This window comes from Schistocerca americana, chromosome 7 (assembly GCF_021461395.2).
Source record: "Schistocerca americana isolate TAMUIC-IGC-003095 chromosome 7, iqSchAmer2.1, whole genome shotgun sequence".
Lineage (NCBI taxonomy): Eukaryota > Metazoa > Arthropoda > Insecta > Orthoptera > Acrididae > Schistocerca > Schistocerca americana.
In genome coordinates this window covers 599,722,124-599,741,514 of record NC_060125.1, presented here as the reverse complement: position 1 = coordinate 599,741,514, position 19,391 = coordinate 599,722,124, and the positions used below count along the sequence as shown (strand labels likewise).

Genomic DNA, 19,391 nt, shown 5'->3' with positions numbered 1-19,391 from the left:
GTGCCACATCCCTTGGTGGGCCTTGGCTTCCTCAACAATCTTCCACCTACTGGTGAGATCCACTATTATGTCATCAGTCCATCTTCTTCTAGGTCTCCCTTTTCGCCTGGCTGAATGGATCGTGCCTTTCATAATTTTCTTTGGAATTCTATCCTCTGCTGTTCTCTCAGTGTGTCTTAGCCATCATATTCACTGTGATTTCACAAATTTTAGTATGTCCCTACCTTGTGTTTAACTCTTGTAATTCAACATTGTAGCGTATTCTCCAGCCTTCTTCCTCCCTTACTGGGCCATGGATTTTATGTAGTATTTTCTGCTCAAAGGTTCTTAGTGTATTTTATCATGTTCTGTCAATGTCCATACCTCTGACACGTATGTGATAACTGGGCGGAATAGGGAGTTATATATTAGCAGCTCTGTTTTTCTTGTAACAAGGCTATTTCTGAAAAGTTTCGTATTTGCAAAGTAAGATCTGTTCCCTGCTTGTATCCTTCCCTTATAGCCGTTCTGATACTGTTATCATTTGTTTTTAGGGCTCCCAAGTAGTTAAAAGAGGACACTCCTTTGCAGCATTTCCCATTGATGTTTGGGTCTTTAGGAGTTCTTCTGGTCTCGTATTGTGACATTACCATATATTTTCATCTGGTTACCTTCCATTATGAAAGTTGGCGCACTCAGCAACTGTGATATTATTTAGAAATTATTGAATGCAGCAATTAGCTGTCCTTTTTTTTTATAGGTTTTATTTGGCAAATCCAGTAGTATTCAAAGAACTGTGACTGACGCCCAAACAACATGGAACTTACGTGTATCGAGACTAGAATATAGTGCATTGATAATGGCTAGGCAGTAGCCGAAATCTGGATTTGCCAGATAAAAAAAAAATTTATAAAACACTGTATATTTCATTTAGTTTTCATTTATTGTGAGACCAGTTTTTAATAAGGCTTCTGTTTCCATTGCCCGGTATGTTTCTTGGAGTGTATTGATATTTCTTCCTACTATAGCAATATCATCAGCACGTGCACATATGTGGCTAGTTTTCATAAATATGGTGCCTCTTTTGTTGATTTTATTTATACACTATGCAGGGCTATATTGAATAGGACAGTGGAGAGAGACTGTCACCCTGCTTCACACCTTTATTAAAGTCAAAGCTTTCATTTGTTCTGCTAAGGACCTTTAGTTTTGCTCTTGTCTCTGTCATTGTCATTTTGATTAGTCTTATTAGTTTAGCACATATACCAACTTCTTCCAGCACTGTGTATAGTTCTTGACGATTGAAGCTGTCAAAAGCTTGTTTGAAGTCAGGAAATGCAGATCTATATCATATTCATAGAACTTTTCCATCATTTGTCGTATCACAAATATTTGATAAGCTGTTTCTCTGTCTGGTTGAAAGCCACACCGATAGTCCACTAGTATGTCTTATGCACCTCTGTATGCTTTCATTTAATATACTTTTGAAGATCCTGGATTTTTAGCTGAAAGCCACAAAATAAATTTTGATGTAAACGTTGTTACAGAAAGCATTTCTTCTGTACAGTACAGTGACAGAAAGTGTACCCACATACCATTATTGGTAGTTATGACACAAAAAATTATAAGCCAGGGAAACAAAAATTTTGTTGCTCTTGTGTTAATTTTTTACTCTTCTAAGCAGCCTGCTAACAATAATTTCTATAGCTTTATAACTTTAATGTCATTAAATGTAAAACACATTTCCTAAAAGCCTTGTTATTTTTTTGTCTTTGTATTTGCAGGAGTTTCAAGTCTGCCAACCAAGTATACATGCATGCATGTGAGGCACACTGTCCAAAGGGCAGTGAAGAAATTCAGTGCTTGTGGGAGCGTTGTGATGCCATGAAAAGGAAGCGCTTTTCACTAATGACTCATTTATATGACAGGCATTGCAATGCAGAGGTAATAATTGTTCTTATTATTCCATCAGTTAAATAGGGACATATTTTGTTACTCACATTTTATTGTTTGAATTTTACGAAAATACACCTTAAGAATCTTTTTAGTTTTTTATTTATGAATAAATCTGAATGTATTCACGCCTATTAACTTGAGTCCAACATCATAACCAAAATATTTTCAATATTGGTAGTATTTTTAGCAAGATGTGTTGAAATTAGAGTTTTTGGTGCCACATTGTCTGTACTTGTGCTGAAGATGATTTTCATTCAGGGCGGGAGGGAGTGGGGAAATATGCAAAGAGAACTGAAAGTTTGAATACACGTGGGAAAACCCATAAATAAATAATGGGGTAATACTTTGTATCCCTGTGTTAGTGAACACAATTTTTTTCCCATAATTTTGCTTTTACACTAATTCTCTTACCATGTTTACTTGTTTAAAATGTCTCACACCTTTCACTTGAATATTAGTCAGAAAAATTACTGCTTCCACAGTTATTTTGAAGATGCCAAACCACATTGTAACTGCTAGCAGCTTTATTTGCTTTTTAATTAATTGTTTTTAGATGAAACATCATTACTTTCGTGTAGATTTACAACTATGACAAGACTGCTTAGCAATATTGTGACCAGTGGTAGAACAACGAAGAAACACTATCTGGATTCCTCACTGCAGTTTTCATTATGATTACCTATTGTGATCTTGCAATAGTGCTGTAAAGCTCAGTTAAACCAAAAAATAGAGGATACAACAGTGTTAAATTCATCTTAAATCTAAAGATACTCAAAACAGGTAGCCTAATTACAAAATGAATTTTTTTCATTATTATTGTGATAGGTCTACACTGCACCAAATAGTTTTTATTTCTGTTTTCCATTATATTTTGCAATTGAAGTGATACTCAGTGTTTTAAGAAGGCCAATATTTCGTTTGAGACACAGTGACAAAGACTTCCTGTTTTAAGATGTGAAAAACTGCCAAGAGCAAATGAACTTAAATTGCAAGAGTGTAGCAGAAGATGGAAAGCTCTAACAAACCAGTCTTCAGACTGAAGACCACCGCAGCAGCAGCAACAGCAACAAGCATCTGATTGTGAAAACTCGTTACATTTGAAAAATAAACTGAACAATGTGCTTCAGTGCCTAAGACAATGGACCCACATCTTGGAGGAGTGTGCTTACAAACCCTTTCCAGTTAACAAGATTTTGATTTCCAGTTGGTTCCCTAAATTACTGATAGTAAATGCGAGGACATTTTGTTCAAAATGGGTGTCTAAGCATCGCCACCATCACACTCTCCATCTTTTAAAGGCTATTTAAGCCTTGTCTTTGCAACCATTCTTTATTCTGTGCCATACTCTTCATTTCTTCATAATGTGTACTTTTTATTACATTCAACAGATCTCCTGTTTTCTCTTGGGTTGAAGTTTTTCATCAGAATTTTTCTTCTGGTACAGTTGTTACCGTATTTACTTGAATCTAAATCACACTTTTTTTTTCCAGTTTTTGTAATCCAAAAAACCGCCTGCAGCTTAGAATCGAGTGCAAAGTAAGCAGAAGTTCTGAAAAACGTTGGTAGGTGCCGCCACAACTAACTTCTGCCGTCGAATATATGTAGCGCTACAGAGGCATGCTTTGCAGGCACAAAGATAAATACTCTGCGTCAGTAAATTAAAAAAAAAAAAAAGAGGTGGAAGACTAGCTTTTTTTCTCTGCCTGGAGTTTCGACCATTGCATTTTCATACATTATCCAACGAAGTAAATACAAATTCCTTATTGTTCATCTTTGAATGTGGCAGGATTTCAATGTACTATGAAAATCCGACTGGCAAGACCGTTTGGGATGTTTGTCAATATGGCCAACTCTACGTTCTGAATTTTTTCCTACCTGTGAGAAGAGATGGTTGCTAATAGGAACTTTTATGAATTGTGAATCACATGCAGTATTTTTGTAAGCTCGGTAGCGCGCACTAAAGCAAGCCATGTTGCGAGCGGCGGCAGGTCGTAAACACTCGTCAGAATGCGACAAACGATGCATGACACAGTACAATAATGTATTTTCAGCTTAGAGTGACGTAACCACCTATAACAAAGAGAACGGCACTTATCAGATCAAAGAAAAATAAACAATCAATTCAAACCAGACGAAGCACGTGAAAAAGGAAGGGTGCCCATATAAATACGGATGGAGCGCCTGACGCATAGCAAAGCTTAACTGCTAAGCTTACGACTCGAACCAAACTACCGTAGCTGTATCATCATTCATTCGACCTAAATTGTGTTTCATATTACAATGGACCAACTTTGTTTCAATTTGGAGGTGCGGCCTAAAACTTTTTTCTCCCCTTGAATTTCGAGTCTCAAATTTCAGGTGCGGCTTAGATTCGGGAAAATTTTTTTTCCCTTGATTTCGAGTCTCATTTATCAGGTGCAGCTTAGATTCGAGTGTGGCTTAGATTCGAGTAAATATGGTAAATGCTTATTATGGTTAAATGAATCTCCTTTCCAAAAATTTAAGTTTTTCTTTATTGTATAGTTGCCAGGAGGTTCCTGGCTCCTTTGATCATTGATTTCTTTGAATACGTCTTCACAGGATTTTAATTTTGTCCAGCTGATTCTGCTTAGTCATCTCCAAAGCTACATTTCCATTGCTTGTAAGCACTTTTTGTCTCTCTTCAATTAGAGTCCAGCTATCACCAATTCTTTGTTCGATTTCTTGTTGTCTTCCACAATTGAGGTGCCTAAATAACAAAAATTTTCAACTCTTTCTTCTTCTAGTTTTGATGCCAGTAGTCATCATTTTTATTTACTTGCTGTCTTGATTTTTTTTTCCTTTTAATTTTTACATAAATTTAATTTCAAACTTTTTCGTAATTGCTACAAATTCGGGAAGTGTAATCTGTGTGTGTCTCTCACTTTCACCTACAAAGGAAACATCATCCAAAAATCTTAACCAACGAATGGAAATTTTGTTTACTTTAAACTCCACATGTTTTCCTCTTCAAAATCTTCACAGATTTTTTGATGAAAACTTTAAGCAGATAAGGTGGCAATGAGCATACTTTTACTACTCCTTTTCTGTTTTTAGCTTTACATTACTGTCCATTAAGCTCTATATATTGGAGGGCTGGTGAACATGAAGAATTTATGTAATTAACAGAGTGACATAAGATGAAATGAGAGTTGTATGTTCAGGGCATCCAGTGAACCTTGAAATCTTGAAAACCTGGAAAAGGCCAGGAAGTTTCAAAATCGGGGGGGGGGGGGGGGGGATACAGGAAAAAAACAAAAAACCTTAAATTTTCTTTAAAAACCTTGATTTTTTTTTAAAAAAAATCAGTAAAGTACCCATATTGATATATTATCAGTTTAAACCGTGTGCATAGCGAGTAGAAGAAAAAGTGTGCTGACTCCCCGCCCGTTAACACAGGCAGCATAGGACGGGTGGCGTGCGACTCAAGTTCTCACGATTTTGTTTTATCCGAAGGTGTGTTTCGCTATCGTCTGTGCTTATTTTGTGTGTGTTTATGGTGTTGTGAGTGAACGTTGAAGAGTTGAAGTCTGTGGTGAATAAGTGGTGTTTAGGAATATAGTTATTTGTATTTGAAGACCGATAAAAAATGCCGACTTGTTTCGTTTCAGCGTGCAGATCTAGCTACCCAGAAAGTAAAGCTAAACATAATTCTAACTCAAAATTGTTTCACGTGTGATTCACATTTCTGTGAGGAACTTATTATAAAAGCAGATGTGTTTATCATCGAGGGTAAACAAGTTAAAATTCCAAGACAAAGGTGTTCTCTAAAATCAGGGGCAGTCCTTCATTTATTTCAAAATGTACTGAAACATCTATCGAAAATATTGCACAAAAGAAAACCACCGCCAGTAAAACACTCACAAAAGAGTAGCTGCTGTAAAGAAAACGTCCAGGAAGAAGTTCTGATGTTTCCCAGTGTTTCATCTGTCGAGGAAACTGTTTGGAAGGTACCGGATGCAGCATTCATTTCACTAAAGAGAACATTAAAGTGTAAGAAGCTGGAAGTTGTGTGGTTACGTAATAAACTAAGAACAGCGAATGCAGAAATCCATCTACTGCGAAAGCAGCTTTCAGACGAAAAGTATAAGGCAGCTCAATCAAATCTCCTAGATCATTCCGAACTGAGTAAGAAACAGAAAATAAAAATAGACACTATGATAAAGAAATGCCAATTAAAAAGCACTAAGGGAATGCGGTATGATGATGAGTTTCTTCTGGACAGCTCTTAAAAATTAAGTTGCCCAAAGGATACAGACATTGTTTGAAGCATGGTTTGTTGCCACTTCCTTCTGAAGCACATCTTCAAAATTTAGTAAAGGGTCTCAAATGCTTGTATGGAATCAATACACGCACTGTGGAGGCCATTAAGAATTATTTTTAGAAAGAACAAGATGAAAACAAACGCTTAGGTGTGCTGATTTTTGATGAAATTAAGCTCCAAGAAGAACTGCAATTTGATAACAATTCCCTGAAAGTTGATGGTTCCGTCAATTTAGGAGCGTATACTCGATACGACTGTAAGAATAAACTTGCCAATCATGCTCTCGTGTTCATGTTTGTTCCTCCGTTGCATAACTGGATCCAACCTGTTGCTGTGTATGCAGGTCGCAATGGAACTCCAGGAGACGTCGTCTTGCCCAGATACTGATTCAAGTGATTATCCATGTAAAAAAATGTAACTTGCTCTATATCAAATCCTGTTGACGAAACCAGAAGAGTTTGGGCATTTTCAGACACTGTTCACGCAATAAAGTGTGTAAGAAATAATTTCTGTGAAAAAACTGAAGTCCTTTTTAATGATGAGATCGTCAACTATAATTTTTATTGCAGTGTCTGTCAAGAAGATAATTTCCCAGGATTTGCCGGATTAAAAGTTTGCCACAAGTTAACTTCCACCCACTTGAACTCGACGTCATTTCAATGAATGAATGTAAGATTAGCCCTGCAGTTATTCAGTAACTCAGTAGCCAGTGGCATAAAACTCTTCAGGGAAATTAAAGCAACAAGATTCAAAGTCAGTGAATCAGCGGAATCATTCACTAGATGTATGAATAACGTAGTGGACACACTTAATTCTTTGTTTCCTAAGGATGCATTGTACAAAAACTCAGAGGCTCACAAAACATTAATAAAATGAAAAAGCATTCTCGCCGATAAAAATAACAGCTTTGTTTCCGAACAAACTCTCCAGTCACTAAGAGTAACCATTGAAAGTACATTAGAGATATCTGAATATTTTTGAGAAAAAGATTTCAGCTATGTCTTACTGCAAAATTTAATCAGGACCCACTTGAACGTCATTTCGGTATCGTAAGGTCTCTGAGTTGTAATGATCACCCATCAGTAATAGACTTCTTGAGCTTGCACATGTTACAGTGCGTGTACATTCCTGTAAAACTAGCCCTATGTTCCTGTGGAAACTGCGAACATAAATGTGAATTTTCATTGACGTCATATGTACGCCAAATGCGGACTTTATCCAGTCATTTGCAGCAAAAGAACAGAGACAGAGTTCTGGAAATGGAAGATGTAATTTTAAAAAATGCTGTGTGTTCCTCATAACTTCACAAAGGCTCATCCGAATCCACAACATATGCCAAAGAGTCTTGAAAGCACCACAGGAAAGGAATGTTTAGTTTATCATCTGACAGGTTACGTGGTTCATCAAGCAAGAAAAGCTGTAAAATGCCATAAGTGTTTGTACCTTCTAAGTGGAAATTTGTCTGACATCCCATTCTCTTTACTTAGATCTATTAGAGATTACGGCTCTTCTACAGAAAAGACGTTGCTCACATATCCATCGAAAGGCATCTTCAATGTTCTTATGCAGAACTCCGTGAGGACAGTTTATGGGGCAACCTTTTTTTATGATTGCCTCAATAGTTTGGACCACATAAGTGTTGAACTATCTAACGTTGGATGCTCTGAAGATCATGTTTTGGAGATGATTCCCAAGCTGATCCTTCATTATATGAAATGCTGGTTTTTCACTGGCATTAAACAAATTTGGAAGGAGTTGAAGTCTTCAAAAACTTCCAAGACTGCCCAGAATCTATCCAAACTAGCTGACAATTGATGTCTACTGAGGTAAGTTAATTAAATCCACCTACTTTTCATATGATTACATAAATTTTATGAATGAATAAGCTCGTGTGCAGCATTTGGCGTAATAACATGTATTTCCGTGGGTCACAAGCAGAGCAACTGACATCTCGTGGTGGAACTTATGAACTAGCGGAGACGGCACACTTTTTCTTCTACTTGCTATGCCGTGTGTGGTATTTCAAATAGCAGTCGAATGTTCAAAGGGTAGCCTACATATTATACACATAATACCCGTTGGTGATCCAGTGTTTGCACAGTGATTCGTAACTGTTTTATACTCGTCGAACTGTCACATGAGGCAGGGATCCTAGGAAGCTGATTGGTGCTACCGTGTGAGAGGGGGGAGAGATAGGAGAACTCATTGCTTCTGGCGTAAAGTACAGATCTGCTACTGTGGTAGAAATACATGAAAGAAATTAGTTTCCTAATAGCATTTTATAGAGACATTCATATCCAGTTCAGTAAAGTGTCCGAAATTATGTTAAGCCTGCTGTAATACTTACTATATCAACTAAAGTAATCAATTTTTGACAATATAATGTAATTGGATAGATAAAAAATCTACTCACCAAGCAGTGGCAGGGCAACACACACATATAAAAAAAATGTTTCACGTATGCAAGCTTTCAGAGCCAGTGGCTCCTTCTTCAGGCAGAAGAGTTGAAGTGAGGAAGAAGAGTGGTGAAGGGAAAGAAATGGAACTGGAGGGGTTTGGGAAGGGGTTAGAGTTTGGAAAAGTCAACCAGCACACAGGGTCAGGGGAAACTTAACCAGATACGATCAGAAGGAAAGAGTGATTGTTGGGTACTGCCTCTCAAGTTCCTTTCCCTTCACCCCTCCTTCTTGCCTTTCAACTCTTCTGCCAGGAGGAGGAGCCACTGGCTTCAAAAGCTTGCACAAGTAAAACTTTTTTTTATAATATATGTGTGTTGTTCTGCCACTGCTTTGTGAGTAGGTTTTTTACTATATCATCTGTTAGATTGTTGTAGTTGGCAGCAGTCAAAAACAAGACATCACAGTCGTGAAGAGTAATGACATGTATCGATACGTATCGGGCAGATCTGTGGTGCTGAACGACTGTTTGATGGCGATGGACTGACATAATATTGTGAATGGAGAAGTTAAAGCTAGCCGTCAGCTTTACCATGGAGTAATCTGCAATTTTGTGTCTATAAATCTGCGGCTTGTGAATGCTTGCTTAGCCATTTTTTCAAGTGGAGCGGCAATAACCTTGAGTTGCAATGAAATTAAATCAAGACTTGTAACACTATTATTCAAACAGGAGGAGACAAATGACATTTTAGACATTTATAATTGTTTTATTTTGCAGCATTTATACAATTAGCAGTATTAAGTAATTATTCACTACTACTACTACTACTACTACTACTACGTGATCAGGCCCAGTGGACCGCACACATCTACAAGTTTCCTCCTCCACTGTATTCTGTCCATTGCTGCTATCCGCCATTCGTCCACATTATTATTCACTTTTTTAAAATACATCCTCTGCTGTTTGCTTTTTCTTCCGTTGGCAACATTACATGACCTTTATGATAATTATTCTCGCTTCACCCTGTGTTGATGGTGTTATGGATGTGGATGGGCCAGAAGTAGCTTCTTTATTCATTATTTTTCCACTTGCACACCTGCACGGATCAAGTTGAAACAAGTGACTGTTCACTGTATAATGGCTACTTACTACAATGCCATATACTGTTGGACCACATTGCTGAGCAGTAGTCCAAGCAGCAAGTCAGTTCAGTCTGAATCTGGCTACAAGAAGTGCACTGAAAATAATTAAGGAGGTATCTAAAGAGGAAATATTGTTGCTAAGAGAAAAAATGCAAACATGCATTACTGGCGTAGTAGAGATCGCCTTTCAAATACAAGTTAACGTGTGTGATTTCTTGCTTGAATCCAGAAATCACAGTAAACCAGGAAGTAGCTCAAAAATGATTGACAATATGTCTTGAAATTTTAGTATCAGATGGAAGAATGTCTGGTTCAAAGGCAGACCATGTCATACTTGAATTTGTGGAGAGCTGCAGAGGAAAAAGAATTGAAGACAAGATTAAATGCTACAAGATAAGTGAAAATAGTCTCGATAATTTCTGGGTTAATATGGTCAGATTATCTTCAAATTCACGTCCAAATTCTAAATTTTTTTAAAAAATTATTTTAATAATCCTACGTGGAAATATTTCTGTCGAGCAAAGCTTTTCTGTAAACTCCAAAATTATAGTTGAAAATCAAACAGAAAAAAAGCCTTATTGCTCATAGATACATATATGACACAGCCCAGGATGCAAATGGAATTGACTATTTCAACATTGACAAAATTCTTCTACACTGTTTTTGCAATGCACATATTTTGTACGAAGACGATATGAAACTTAAGGCGAAGGAAGGTGAAAGGAAAAGAAGGGGCGATTATTGAACAAATGAAAGCAAGTTGGGGGGGGGGGGGGGGAATAGAAAATTTAAAGGAATGATTTATTCATTTTTATCATGACAAATTTCTACAGTTTGTTCCCTGTAGTCAGTGAGTTACCTTGTATATCTGTTTGTAAAAACAGGATTCGTAATTTTTTATTTATTTTTTTACTGCCTGTAAATCAACATACAGTATTTAACATTTTAAAGATATTTTAATTTGTGTCTGTGATTGACACTACTAAAGAAATAACTTGTACTTAATTAAGCATATTCTGTTATATCATATAGAGGTTTGAAAAAAGGATGTTTTAGTCTCAGTTTTAATAAAAAAGTAAAACAGAAAAAAATTGTCTTGAAAGCCTTTGATAAAACCTTGAATTTGAAAATGTTCAATTGCTAGACACCCTGACAACCTGTGCTGTTTAAATGGGGAGTTGATTTTTTATTTAACATTTTAGTACTACGGCATTCAGGGACACAATACCTGCATGGAACTACATGAAATTACATTTGTTGTGTGACAGTAACTGATTCTTATAGTTTCTCAGCCACTTCTCACACTCTTCTACTGATAATTCTGTGAAACGTTCACTTAAATCAGTGCACTTAAGGTACCAAAATATGTGAAACTTAGCTAGCTTTGGCACAGAAAAGACAAATGAATCAATGCAGAAAGAAGAAAATTGACAGACGTAATGCCTGTTTAGGCACTACCCACTGACAGATGGTAGTAAAGTTATTTAATATGTTATTGTGTGTCGATTTCATTAATACTCTAGCCTGCAGCAAGTAATCACAGTAAAAGGTCATTTTAGTATATGGGCACGGATGGAACCATTTGTGGAAGCTCATCACACTGACTTTAAGGGATGTAGTATCATTAAGCTTTAGTCACCAGAAGCTGTTGCTCCAGCAGCAGCATAACTGAAAGATCTTTGGTACTGAGGATGTTGTTGTGAGCTGTGTGCAGCTTTGCTTAAGAGATGTGCTAAATTGCATGACATGAGTGTGTGATCAACTTTGCCAGTAACTGATGATGTTTACAAATACAAGTTGATAAACTGCTTGAATAAGTTTGGTGTGTCACTCAACAAGTTTCGTTCCTTAGTAGGAATTTGATCAGAGTGTGGGGGGAGGAGGGGTTGATATTTATTGCTTGTTATTAAAAGTTTTACTCTCACTAGATTTCTTGCTACGTATTAACTTTACCAGATAAAAATGGATTTCTTTTATGTGTTGTGTGTACTAGGTGCTTCGTATGATGGCAGTTCGGCGGCGGCAACTATCACAGAGTGGTCGCAGTGAGATTCCACCCCCACAACCACCGCCTCCTCATCCTGGTTATGCCCCAAATGCAGCTTTTCATGCAATCAAGAGACATGCTCTTGAGTTTGTGAACCCCAAGGAGATGATGGTAAAGTTCTTATGTTTAATATTATAACAATTCTTTAATTATGTAATATCTTTTACAATAGAAAATGCAGTGGATACTAAAAAATTTTGATGTGTTCTCGTTAATTCTGAGTATTCCCTCTTGTTTTGATATTAGATTGTCCTTATGTAAGATGTTCCTTATGTGTATGGGTATATTTGTATTTGCATTTACAGGAATCTGTTCCTAAAACAGATTGTCACATTTTGACTGATGCACTCCAACAGGGTTGTGATTGCTCTGTGAAAAAATATTGTTACAATAATTTCAATTGCTAGTATAATGATTTCAAAAATCTGGAAGAGTTGTGGTCTGTTTGTGTATGTTGGCCACCTCATTAGTTACTTGATGTACCTGTTTAATCTTTAGCAGTCCTCTGCAACACCACCTTTCAAAAACTTCTTTCCACTTTTTGCCTGAGCTGTTTACTGCTCATGTTTCATTTCTGTACAAGGCTACAGTCCAGACAAATACCTTCAGAGAAGACAGGAAACATTTAATTTATATCCGGTATTAACAAAATTCTATTTTTCAGAAATGCTTTTCATGCTATTGGCAGTCTGTATATTATATCCTGTCATTTTTGACTATCGGCAGTTATTTTGCTGCCTAAATGACAGAACTCTTCTACTACTTTTTAGTGTCTCATTTTCTAATCTTAGTTCCCTCAGCATCACCTGATTTAATTTAACACATTCCATTAGCCTTGTTTTGCTTTTGTTAACATTCACTTCTAATCCCTCTTCAAGAAACTGCAGCTGATCTTCCAAGTCATTTTCCAACTCCGAAATAATTACGTTGTCATCAACAATCCTGAATTTTCTCTCCCTCTGTGAACTTTCTGAATTTCTCCTTGATTTCCTTTGCTGTTTGGTTTTTTAATGCTGCTCCTTTGCTATGTCCTTCAACTCTTGTAACAGCAGTCTGGTTTTTGGACCAGTTGTAGATAACTTTTAACTCTGTAAGTTCATCCCTGTCTTCTTCAGAATTTCAGATGTTGTGAAAAGCTTTCCATGCAAATGCTCTAAACGTAGATTTGCCTTTCCTTATCCATGGAACTCAGCAAGTCTCTCCACTGGAACTGTAGGGTCTGCAAAAAAAGACAAGATAATCAATCACTGAATAGGAGGCAAAGATTTGTGGCCTTAAGCCTGAATTAGAAAACACAAATTTGAACTGGATAGGATGAAGGGGGAAAAAGATTATGGGAACAGTTTGAAGGGGGTATAAGATTGGATGAGGCGGGTAAAGGTAAAATGAGAAGCTGAGTGAAAGGGGAACAGATCTTCAACTTCATCTACATTTGAGCATACAATACTGAATAAATTTGACTTGTTACCTGAAGCAGGAGGTGAAGCGTCTTGTCCAGCTGTAAGTCACAATTGGATACAGCAGACTTCTAGCAGAGAAGCAAGTGTAGGTTGGCACCAAACGATAGTAGGAAGAAAAGTGTGTTGCTGTTAAGCAGTAGCCGTGGAAGGGGTGAAGGCCAGATGGTACAGAGCAAATAAGGAACAGGGTTCCAGGTCACAAGTATTGTGAAGCCAAGTGATAGCCTTAGCCAGGTGACAGAGGACACAGTGAATTTGTTCAAATATTTAGATAAAGAGGATCAGGTCGGTGGAGTGGGGAGCAGCCTGGCTAGGGACAGTAATTTCGGCATTAGGGATGACCTGGATGAAATGGGAGTAGCAACTAAACACACACATGTGAGTTCCAAGGAGATCCTACAGTACTACGGCCAGCTCTGTATTAACACTGCTGTGAGGCATTTGAACACATTGGAGCAGGTTGCTGCTGACTGAAATGAAATCTCATATGAGTACAATGCCTGTTGCTATAGTTGGAAGATGGGTATATAAAAGACACAGCCTACACCTAAATAGGAGAGGAAAAGACAGAGTGGCTCAGCTTCATGCAGAAAATGTACAGGATGGGATGTTGGATCTCACTCACCAAATTTTACGTATATTGAATAACAAAATATCACTGGTTGGTATTTTCTGCAACTTACCTAACACACTTGACTCTGTGAATCTCAGTATTCTCCTAGATAAAGTGAAGTTTAATGGGATTAAAAAAAAAAAAAAAAAAAAATGCAGAAGGTTGTATTTAGTAATTCAGTCAATGTAGTATGGAGACATTATTCTGATTGGGGAGAAATTACGTACAATATTCCCCAAGGCTCAGTCTTAGGTTGCTATTGTTCCTTATATATGTAAACAATTTTCGGTCTATTATAGAACAAGCAGAATTAGTTCTTTTTGCAGATGACGTTAGTATTGAAACTAAACAAAGCCGTACATACACCAACAGAAGAAATGGTGAACACATTTCTTAAAGTATCATTGGTTTACTGCGAATGGTCGCACCCTTAATTTTAAAAAGACACGACACATTTAGTTCCGCACATATAGAGGTATTACACCAATGGTAAGTGTAAAATATGGTGAGGAAATGATAAATAAGGTGGAAACTTCGAAATTCTTAGCTGTCACATTGATGAGAGAGAATTTAAACAAAAAAACACTGAAACAACTAAGCTCAGCCACGTTTGCATTTTTAGAATCATTGAAAATCTTGAGGAGAAACAAATCTGTAAGTGTATGTATTCTGAACATTTTCATTCAATAATGTCATATGGAATAATGTTCTAAGGGTGGCAGTTCTTCTGGGAAACCTGGAATGCTCAGAAAATTACGTTTTGCCTGGAAAAATAAGGGAAATCTCAGAGAATTTCAGGAAGTTCCTCTAAAATCGTAGGGAATTCTGTGTTTTTAATGTAACATTGAAATTGAATTTTATTGAATTTCACAAATCACAAATTTTAAAATATTTCAAAGTATGTTAATTATATGAAAATTATTCCATATAAATTATCGCTGTTTAATAACTGTGGTTAAACTATGGCATATATCTGGTATATAGCTTGGCTGAGAAGAAAGAATTGTTGTGGTACACTGCCTGCCCTCCTCCCCCACTCAGCATTATTTTATCAGGAGCTTCTTGACACCACCTTCCTCCTCATATCTGGAATTCTCAGGGAATTTTTTTTTTCAAAGTTTGAGTGGCCCTCCTGCTTGTGGGGTGACTCATTTTCAATAAAGAAAGTCTTCATTGCTCAAATATATGCTGTCTTCACAGTATATTAATTCCTTCATTAAGTTTGTTGTAAGTAATCCACTCCAATTCAGAAACAACAGTGATGTAAGCTTTGTAATTACAATACCAGAAGAAAAAAGAGTCACATTCATGACTCCACATTAAGGCTGTCTTTAGGACAAAAAGCTTGCACAATGCTACAACAAAACTTCATCATTCATCTAGTGATAAAAAATGTCTGACAAAGAGCAAAATAAAATTTGAAAACAAAAACAAAATACCGTATTTACTCGAATCTAAGCCACACTCGTATCTAAGCCGCACCTGAAAAATGAGACTCGAAATCAAGGGGGGGGAAAAAAAAAATTCCCGAGTCTAAACCGCACCTGAAATTTGAGACTCGAAATTCAAGGGGAGAGAAAAGTTTTAGGCCGCACCTCCAAATCGAAACAAAGTTGGCCTATTGTAATATGAGACACAATTTAGGTTGAATGAATGACGATACAGCTACAGTAGTTTGGTTCGAGTCGTAAGCTTAGCAGTTAAGCTTTACCAGGTAGCCATTGCTATGCATCAGGCGCTCCGTTCGTATTTATACGGATACCCTTCCTTTCTCACGTGCTTCGTCTGGTTCGAATCGGTTGCTTATTTTTCTTTGATCTGATAAGGGCTGTTATCTTTGTTATAGGTGTTTACGTCACTCTAAGCTGAAAATGCATTATTGTACTGTGTCATGCATTTTTCGTCGCATTCTGATAATGAGTGTTTACGACCTGTCGCCGCTCGCGGCATGGCTTGCTTTTGTGCGCGCTGCCGCCGCTTACGATAAAAAAAAAAAAAAGAGAGGAATTGTCTCATTAGCGAAACGTTGGCAAGAGACTACTATTTGTTGTTACTTACACTGCTGCTTTCTTTGATAATGATCAACAAGAACCAAATAATAGACTGCGTATGATAGATGTTCTAAATGAGAGTTTAGCTAAAATTTTTCTCTGTTTGAAAATCTTTGCAGATGCCTCTTTTTTACATTACATTCTGCACAGAAATTAGAGTCATCTTAGATTTAAAAATCTAGTCAATTGCCGTGCTTCATTTCTGACTTTATCACTATTAGGCATAAGAATAATACGAATATAAACATGACATGATACGTATATTCTTCCGCATTTGCTGTTGTCTCACATTAGTTTCGTAGGTTATTAGGCAGACAGGATTTAAATGAGATAGCAGCAAACACGAAAGAATACATGGCAAAATGTTTTTATTCGTATTATTCTTGTGGTGAAGAGAATAATGCATGTGATTTACAATTCATAAAAGTTCCTATTAGCAACCATCTCTACTCACAGGTAGGACAAAATTCAGAACGTACAGTTGGCCATATTGACAAACATCCCAAACAGTCTTGCCAGTCGGATTTTCATAGTACATTGAAATGCTGCTACATTCGAAGATGAACAATATGGAATTTGTATTTACTTTGTTGGATAATGTATGAAAATGCAGTGGTCGAAACTCGGGGCGGAGAAAAAAAGCTCATTTTCCACCTTTTTATTTTTAATTTATTTACTGACGCAGAGGTTTGGGCGCCAGTATTTATCTTTGTGCCTGCAAAGCATGCCTGTGTAGCGCTACGTATATTCTACGGCAGAAGTTAGTTGTGGCGGCACGTACCAACATTTTTCAGAACTTCCACTTACTTTGCACTCGATTATAAGCCGCAGGCGGTTTTTTGGATTGCAAAAACCGGAAAAAAAGTGCGGCTTAGATTCGAGTAAATACGGTAAGTTTCTCATTGACAACTCTCATCACGGAGATGAATTTCAATTATTGTTATGTGTAAAAGGTGACGGGTAATAACTCAAATCTGTATATTTAATAATAATAATAATAATAATAATAATAGAAAAGAACAAAAAAAAATCCAAAAAACTTAAAAATGTCCAGCATGTAGCCACATTTACAAATTAATTTGCAATATGAATGTTAAGTGGCTTGTTCCACACCATTATGATTTATCATACAAATTATCCGTGGAATCTGAAATTTATGAAATAACTGACGCACTCTTTGAAGATAAGTTGTAGGGCTAGTATGGTCTCACATGTTCTTAAATTTCCATGGAGCCGAAACTGTTCCTTCTTGAGGCCACTTCTGCAAGTTTTTCCATTCTTTCGTAAATAATTTCTCAATAGTTTGCAACCATGAGTTACTAAATTAAAAGTTTGGTTAAGTAAACACATGTCAGCATCTACTTATTTTGGAATGGAACTATTACACTCCTCTTGAAGCCTGAGAGTAATTCACCTGTCTCAAATATCTTGCATGCCTGGTGGAGTAGTGTTCTCATGGCTGATCCTCCCCAGGACCTCAGTAATTGCGAGGCAGTGTTACCTACTCTAGGTGCCTTGTTTTAACTTAGCTCTTTCAATGTTCTGCAGTTCCAACAACTCCAGAGAAAAGCATTTAAATGGTTTTATTGATTTTACAAAAGTGAACATTGTGTGTGAACTAGGGATATTGTGTGTGAACTAGGGAATGCTTATTGCCTTAATATAAAGACATACAATGAAAAAGTATCAAAAAGACCCTTACATACTAGGTAAACTGGTAGATTGCGTTAAATCTTTTGGCAAAGTTGAGCCTTAAGGGGCCGTCACGAAACAGAAAATTCCATGAACCCAGGTGTTTTTTGAGGGCTAGCAGACCTAATGTTAGAACTAGAACTGGATGACGTCATCTATATATCTACATGGATAATCCGCAAGGCACCATATGGTGCGTGACAAAGGTTGCACTGTACCACTGCTAGTTATTTCCTTTCCTATTTCACTCGAAAATAGAGTGAGGGAAAAATTACAGTCTATATGCCTCCATATGATTCGTAATTTCTCATATCTTACCTTCATAATCCTTACATGCAATGTATGGTGCTGGCAGTAGAATCGTTTGGCAGTCAGCTTCAGATGCCAGTTCTCAGAATTTTCTCAATAGCATTTCCTTCCAGGGATTCCCATTTTGAGTTCCTGAAGCATTTCCATAATACTTATGTGTTGTTCAAACCTAATCGGTAACAAATCTAGCAGCCCACCTCTGAATTGCTTCGAAGTCCTCCTTAAATCTGACCTGGTATGGATCCCAAACACTAGAGAATAAGTCAACTATTCACCTTCCCAACCAAAGGTCTCACAAGCTCATTGCATTTCATTTTGTTTTGCAATGTTATACTGAGATATTTAAACAACTTGACCATGTCAAGCAGGACACATTTAAACATGACAAATCCGGTATGTTAGCTTGACAGACATGTGAAGTAAAACGGTGGTTGCTTGAGGTTCTCATGTCAGCCAATCACAACACAAGACCCATGACATCGTGAAAACATCACTGTTTCATCATAAGAACTCATAAATGCCACGTTGTACTCACAAAACACTGTGTGTCTCAAATTTAGAACCAAAAACCTGAAGCATGCAGAAAAGGTAACATACACTGTGTTAAAACTCTCTCCAGAATGTGTCTTTTATGTGGTAAAATGTCGGGAAATGTGATGTTGGTGAATAAATATGCTATCGACAGATTTGTTCTTGAAGACATCTTATTATGTTATTTAGTAGTTCATTATGAAACAGAAAGAAGATACAGCATGTAAACTTGCAGCTGGAATGTGCAATTGTGCCCCACCCCTCCAAAATCTTGGTTGTGGTGGTTACTCCCGATCAATAAATACCACTGCCTTTGCCAGTCTGAAAACCACAAACCTTGCCTGATTTGGACTTTCCCATTATTTTCAGACAGTGTCTAATTTTAATTGGCATCAAATACTTTTTCATCATCTGTAAACTTGGTAAATCACTTGCTCCAAATATTTCCCCATTTCACTGCTCAGTTTGAACTCTGAATCAACCCAAAGCACACAAAATGCACTAAACAGAGATAATTCATGTGTCAGCTAACGCCTACAAAGCAGATGAGTGTACAAAGGTTTCAACAGTGATGAGTTTGTCCAGTGATGCAGCTATTATCATGTAGTGATTGCAGTAGATACATTCAACACTACTGAAAATCATCATAACTGGCATGAGGTAATATTATGTCGCTGCACATTCCCATTTCACACAGTTGCCAAAATATTGTGTCGGATGCGTGCTAAGTGTTAGTCACTCTCAAAGTAGTCTCTTAATATGTGCCGACACATTTAATCCACCAGTTCTTCGTGTACAGGAGAAACACTCCTGCAAGAGGTCATTTGGAGTGGTCTCCAGCTTTGCCATTTCTGCATTATCTCCTGTGTGCACGTAAAGTGGAAATCTTTCAGTGGAATCTTTTGACTTCTGCAAACAAGCAGAAGTACCAA

The 19,391-nt window shown here is 37.1% G+C and overlaps 1 protein-coding gene across 1 annotated transcript in view; it reads left to right on the top strand.

Annotated features, from left to right (window-relative positions):
- LOC124623140 (AT-rich interactive domain-containing protein 2) overlaps positions 1 to 19,391 on the top strand; it is a 323,487-nt gene that overhangs the window by 272,916 nt on the left and 31,180 nt on the right. Inside the window, exons 22-23 of the mRNA XM_047148930.1 lie at positions 1,764 to 1,923; positions 11,750 to 11,914. Of these exons, the coding sequence (XP_047004886.1) occupies positions 1,764 to 1,923; positions 11,750 to 11,914 (325 nt within the window). The remainder of the gene's footprint in view (positions 1 to 1,763; positions 1,924 to 11,749; positions 11,915 to 19,391) is intronic.